The sequence below is a fragment of the Diabrotica undecimpunctata genome, chromosome 1, assembly GCF_040954645.1.
Source record: "Diabrotica undecimpunctata isolate CICGRU chromosome 1, icDiaUnde3, whole genome shotgun sequence".
Lineage (NCBI taxonomy): Eukaryota > Metazoa > Arthropoda > Insecta > Coleoptera > Chrysomelidae > Diabrotica > Diabrotica undecimpunctata.
The window spans coordinates 206,726,476-206,733,693 of record NC_092803.1 but is presented as its reverse complement, the minus strand read 5'-3'; the positions used below and the strand labels follow the sequence as shown (position 1 = coordinate 206,733,693).

The window sequence follows — 7,218 nt, the reverse complement described above, 5'->3', positions numbered from 1 at the left end:
GTTTTTATCTTTCGATTTTTTGTTGATTCATTTACAGTTACGGTAATGTCATAGGCGAAGATAGAAAAGATTTTATTCTTTAACTAAAATCGTGCTGCTAAAATCAAGCCACACCCTAAAATATTTATGAATAAGATATATTGTAGTTATATATGAATGTATAATGAGTGAAAAAATCCTGAATACCATAATTTTTTATATTGTGTCCACAAAACAATGACTTTAATAACAATTTGTCAAATATAATATGGTCTGTAACGATTTCCCCGTGACTTTTCTATGTTACTTGATTAAAATAGGTATTTGAGAACGATTTCCGAGGTGGAAATCGAAACTTTTTTTATTTTTTATTATATAACGCATTTTTAATTAAATTTCATGTTTATTTTCCTTAAAACATGTTCCAAGTGCACATGAACTACGTAGATAGGCAATCCATTTTTGTTATTAATACAATTTGTTGTTTTCACAATATGGTCGATTAGAAATCGGTATGGCATAGTCGATTTTGTACCTATTTCGTATAGATTATTTTTGTCTTGGTATCTTATACAGCAAGTGGTGGTGTTTGAGTGTTTTTTATCTTTACAAGTCAAGTTTTAAATAACATTTGTCAAAAAAGTTAATTTTAATGTCAGCAAAATGTGCTAATTCTGATCATATAATTCGTTCTTTAATTATCAGAAGACAATATTAACTTAGAAACCGTAATGGGCAAACATGGCCTAGGAATGATGAATGAAAACGGAGAGCGCTTTACAAATTTTTGTTCCAGTCATAATTTAGTTATTGGTGGAACGATCTTTCCACATAAAAATATTCACAAGGTAACATGGACTGCACCTGGCCATACAAGAGAAAATCAAATAGACCACATCGCTATATCAAAAAGATGGAGATCATCTCTTTTTGATGTACGTAATAAAAGAGGAGCAGACATCGCAAGTGACCATCATCTCGTAATTGGTACCATTAAAATCAAGATGGCAAAAAACAAAACCACGCGAAACACCAAGAGACCAACATACAATCTAGATAAACTAAAAACGGTACCAGGAAGACATATGTTTAGAGAGAAACTTCAACTCAAAACAAGAGAACGTGAAATAAATAGCTGGGAAGATTTCGCAGATGTTTTGACAGAAATAGCTGAAGACAAACTGGGTAAAAAAGAGAAAGATAGAAAGGAATGGATATCAGATGAAACATGGAATCTTATCGAGGAAAGAAAACAACGAAAAAAAGATATCCTGCAAGCAAGAACTGTAGAAAGAAAAGCACACCGACAACAGGAATATCAAACAATAAATAAATCAGTTAAAAGAAAAGCAAGAAGAGACAAAAGAAGGTGGGCCGAACAACTGGCAAAACAAGCAGAAATAGCTGCACAACACAACAGAACTAGGGAGCTTTACCAAATTACTAGACGACTAACACAAAACGGGTCCAACTGTTCGAACATTGTAAGATCCAAGACAGGCGAATTACTTACTACAACAGATGACCAAGTGGAGAGATGGAAAGAGCATTTTCAGGAGATTCTAGGTATTCCCAGAGATAACGCAGACGAAATTATCGAAAACCCGCAGAATATAGACTTGCATATTTCTTGGGAGGCCCCTTCCAAAACGGAGATAATAGCAGCTATCAAATCTCTGAGAAACAACAAGTCACCGGGAATCGATAACATTGATGCTGAAATACTTAAAGCTGATCCGCATCTAACTGCTGAACTTTTGCTCCCCATAATCCGAGAGGTGTGGGAAACAAACCACATTCCAGCGGGCTGGAAAAAAGGTAACATTATCAAGCTTCCAAAAAAAGGCAACCTCACACTGTGCAAAAATTGGAGAGGAATAACCTTGCTTACTGTCATAAATAAAATTTTCACGACCATCATACTGAAAAGAATAACGAACAAGGTTGAGTTTCAACCTAATCAAGCAGGCTTTAGACCAGAATCCTCCTGCATAGACCACATAAATACTGTGAGGGTAATAATGGAACAATCGGTTGAATGGAACACACCCCTATACATGGTTTTTGTTGATTTTGAACGTGCCTTTGATAGCTTGTCTCACGCTGCTGTATGGAAAATTTTAGAACTAAGAAACATCCCGCAAAAAATAATTTCTATTATAAAGTCACTATATACTGATGCGAAATGCAGCGTGACACACAATGGGATCAACAGTGACGAATTCGACGTACTTACTGGAGTTACACAGGGATGAGTGCTTTCTCCGTTTCTTTTTAACATAGCTATAGACTATGTTCTCTCCAAACTAGACTCCGACACAAGAGAGATACAAGGGACGTTAACCACACGCCTAGAATACGCGGACGATATCTGCCTATTAGGTCAAAGGTTCCAAGATCTGGCTTACCAATTGGAAACACTTTCCACTGAAGCCAATAAAATATGTTTGAAAATCAATATTAGTACAACCAAGTCCATGAGAATAAATGCAAGGAACAACACGCTATTTACTATCGACAATATGTAGATTGAAAATGTGGAAAACTTTACGTATCTTGGAAGTGTCATAACAGAAAACGGAGGTACAGAAGAGGATATTCGTATGAGGATACGAAAAGCCCAACAAGCTTTCAGCACGCTCAACCCTGTTTGAAGATCTGGCGAGTATACTACAAGGACAAAGATCCGAATATGCCGATCAAATGTCATGTCTATTCTACTCTACGGATGTGAAACCTGGAAAGTGACAAACACCCTCACAGAAAAACTGCAGGTTGAACGAAGATCTGCTACACCTGACCGAACAAAAGAGGGTACAAAATGAAATTAAGTCCAGAAAGTGGGGTTGGATCGGTCACACACTCAGAAAAAATAGTTCCAGTATCGCAAAGACTGCCCTAGAGTGGAATCCACAAGGGAAAAGAAAAAGAGGTCGCCCAGTACAAACTTGGAGAAGATCCATCATGGACGAGATAAGAGGCCAAGAAAAGTCTTGGAATGAGGTGAAGGCCTTAGCGCAAAATAGAACCCGATGGCGCGTTTTCACTGAAGCTCTATGCTCCACTTAGGAGTTCAAGATTCTTATATATATATATATATATATATATATATATATATATATATATATATATATATATATATATATATATATATATATATATATATATATATATATATATATATATATATATAATTATCAGAAAACTAGATGATCTATTACATTATTTAAAAGAGTTCGTATTAGTTGAATATTGGAATTTTTCCAAAGAAGACAAAACCACAAATTTCTAACAAACAAAAAGTGGTAGAATTTCTCAAATATTCTCAAACAAAAACCTGAAGAAAATTTCAGTTTTAGGTTCACCTTTGAAAAATACTATCTTTTTCGCTCTTTACTTAGAGAAAAGACGTTAAAATAAAAGTAAAAGATTACATTTCATTTGAATTCGAATTCTACCAATCAACTCCTCATCAGGATTACTTGTGGAAGTTCAAACTAAAACAAAATGCAGTCTAGTATTTGGCCATTATATTTAAAATAACAATAAGAATAGTAACGAATCGTCTTAAGAAAAAACTTGATTTCTACCAGCCAATAGAGCAAGCGGGATTTCGTACCGGATTTGGAACCAATGATTACCTACAGAGCATTAAAAAAACGGTAATAGAAAAGATTATCGAATACAATCGACCACTGGTTCGGTTTGGTCTCCAAAACAAAATTCATGACAAATCTAGTACCTAGCGAAAATATCAATATTGGAGACAACGAAGTAGAGCTGGTGGAAAAATACATATACCTTGGACACGAAATAAAGATCACAAGAGACAACCAAACATGCGAACTACGAAGGAGAATAAACCTAGCATGGGCAGCCTATGGAACTATGGGCTAGCCTAGCAGGAACTCCTAATTACTTTTTAAGCACACTATTTTTGTTTTTTTTTTCTGTTCTCTATGGATCAGTCAAAACACACCATGAAAAGATGTCACTAACAAAAGTTTAACTTTCCAACTAAATTTTAAACAACATAGTTGTTTAAAACACTAGTCCTCAACGTGTGTTGTTGTGTCATAAACACTAGTTCTCAACGACTAGTAAGTTGTAATGACAATTTGAGATATGTTGTAAATATTTTCACTTTCTTCTAATTACAGTGTCTTGAAGAAGGAATAAAAGAATTCCGAAAGCTCGACCAAAAGTCAAAAGAGTGTTTCTATAACATCCCGGCCAAACCTACTGACTGCAGCCCTAATAAACTGTGTTGTTTGTTTATATCGACAGTCAATAATATCCAGTATTTCTTATATATATATATATATATATATATATATATATATATATATATATATATATATATATATTTATGTAATAGACTAGGTCATTTCACTAGATTTGATATATCTCATTAAACGGGTAGCAGTTGCCAAAATTATAAAAAACTTAACTAATTTTTGATCTCCTCTGTATAATAAAAACAATTAAATTAAAAACCTGTTTGGTGTTTGGTGGTTTGGTAAACCAATATGCTCGAAACGGTCCAGTTCTATTACCGGGCCTCGCCTTCTAAAAAACGCTATTGAATTTTTCAATAAGCTCGTTATTGGACGAAAGAAATCGCAGCTTCCTGATTAGATTTTAAAAAATCCATTAATGTCGCTGATATCGACGTGTTCCGAGGATAATGGATAACTGTTTACTTTGTTCTTTTTGCTGCGTTGTGTACATAGAATAGGGTTGTCTCGCGTTATAAAGAAGGCTTGATAATTTAATAGCCGGGTTTTTGTTCGCGATTTTCTTTTTCGCATTTTTCGACGGAACCTTACGGTACTTGTTACGTGAATGAAACTGTTAGAAGTCTTTTCGTGTTTGAGATTCGTTACGGAATTTCTTATTAAACGTTTACAGGCAATTTAAAGTTACTTAAAACCAGTTTTACTCTTAAAATCCCATTAAAAGCAGAATGTATGATACATTTTATTAAAAATCGGGCCATAAAACCGGGCAGTAATCCACAAATGCTGTTTTTTTAATCATCCAATCAATGTTTATTAAATTGAGTCTAATAACTATCGGAACTATGATAGTACCGGTTCTCATATATTGCATCAGAAGCAGTGATATCTTCGAAAGAAAAAGATCTCTGATCAAATATACGGAAAAATAATACGATAGACTGAAACGGGGCGTAAAGATACCTAGAAAAAAATACTTATGATAGATGTTCTGAAGATATTATTCATTCATTCTTCAAAACCATTGGAGGTATTGTCAACAAAAACTATGGTCACTTACTATACACATGTCTTTAGTACAAAATTGATAGGAGGACACCCAAACAATCCAAATCCCTTTCTAGGAAAATACAAGTAGAAAAAGAGTTATAGAGTCGCCACAGTTATTCAAAATCTTGCACTGCTTGTGGCAGGGGTGGCACTGAGAATTCATCAAGCTCCATCTTAAAGAAAATTGTACTGTTATTGCTACTACTTCTAGAGTAGATAATTAATTGATTTAGAAGCCTTACGTTAGGTGAATCCCTTTCTTTTATGTGATATGCATTCAGATAAAAATAGAAAATCACTAGGAGAGTATAGAATACCGAATAAAGTACCAATGACAGAGTCATGTCTACACAACAAGAAGATGAAGAAGCTCCCAGATAACGTGCTCTGGATTTCCTTAAGAGGGAATTACATATTTTATTATTATCATTCTTAAATCTGTATATTTTCAAAATCGAAAAAATGGTTATTTTCCAGACTATATTTGACTAAGGCTATAGTATTTGGTTTGTTGTCTCTGTATAACAGCATAATAGTCCAGCCCGAATAACACGAGATTTAAGATCAACAGGAACCAGACCACAAGGAAGATCCTTTTAATATTAACATATAAAGATATTAATTGTGCCAACTTTGTAATTAATGACGCCAACCTATTTTACTAAGACTAAGACCTATAACCTAGTAGTCTCAGCTATATATTGCTCGCCAACTTAAAATAGTCAAATTTGTACACAACATTTTTGAACTCCCAAGGAAGTAGATTTATTGTCAGAGGTGATTACAATGCGAAACATACTAAATGGGGATTAAGATTAACTACTACTAAAGGAAGAAAGCTCACAATAGTTTGCAGACAATTGAACTGTGAAGTAGTGTCGACTGGAAAGGTAACCTATTGGCCAACGAATCAGAATACTATCCATGGCCTGATTGACTTTTTCATAATTAAGAATATTGTCTCTAATTTATTACTATTATTGCTACTATTGTTGAGGAGTCCTGGGATATGAATGGATCATTCCCCTATTCTCCTCACACTTAGTGACGAAATAATACGGAAAGAGACCCCCTAGCCTGCTAAATGCATGTAACAATCAGTTAGAGGTAGAAGTTGAATTGCTTACCAAACAGATTCAGCAAGCAGCATGGAACAGTACTCCAATCATCCTTATTAGGACAGAAGGAAAAAAATTTCCGAAAGAAATCAGAACTCTGATTTCTTAAAAAAGAAATTACGTCACAAATGGCAACAAACCAGATAAACTAGAATAAAATCAGTGCATGTGAATATTTCACTAAAAAGAAAAAGCAATATGTGCCAATTGAAATAAATGACACACAGATCCCTGTTGCATATACTGTGGAGTACCTTGGTATGCATCTTGATACGAGAAGTTGTTGGAAAGTCCATATAAAGAAAAAACAAGAGAAACTTGAACTGAAATACAAAACCTTGTACTAGTTGCTTGGAAGAAACTCAAAGCTCTCCATAGGTAATAAACTTTTGATCTATAAACAAATACTCAGACCGGTATGCCCAGTGCTCAGCTCTAAGGTTATGAGAGCAAAAACAATATTTTAAAGGTACAACGCTTTCAGAACAAAGTATTAAGGAGCAATGCCCTTTGGTACGTTAAAAACAGTTATATACAGCCTTAAAAACGATTCACATCAAGGATGTCCAAAAAAAACAGCAATAACACCAGAAATTGTCAAAAAAATACAGGATATTGTATTGTAAAATCCTCCAGTGACGTAAAAAGATTTGGTAAAAGCCGTAGGTATCTTGTAGGGTAGTTTAAGCAATATTTTAAGTAAGTATTGTGTTTCAGAAAGCTAACAATGGAACCAAAATACATTCGAATGTGATTTTCTCAGTAACATTTAGAGCGTTTTCGAAAGGATAAAGTAAATTTTGTGCATCATCACTGTGGATGAGACTTAGATC

The 7,218-nt window shown here is 34.2% G+C and overlaps 1 protein-coding gene across 1 annotated transcript; it reads left to right on the top strand.

Annotated features, from left to right (window-relative positions):
• Positions 1 to 710: 710 nt before the first annotated feature.
• LOC140437237 (uncharacterized) lies at positions 711 to 7,177 on the top strand. The gene is made up of 2 exons (XM_072526636.1): positions 711 to 1,616; positions 7,103 to 7,177. The coding sequence occupies exons 1-2, from the start codon at positions 711 to 713 to the stop codon at positions 7,175 to 7,177; spliced, it is 981 nt and encodes a 326-aa protein (XP_072382737.1).
• The last annotated feature ends 41 nt before the right edge of the window (positions 7,178 to 7,218 follow it).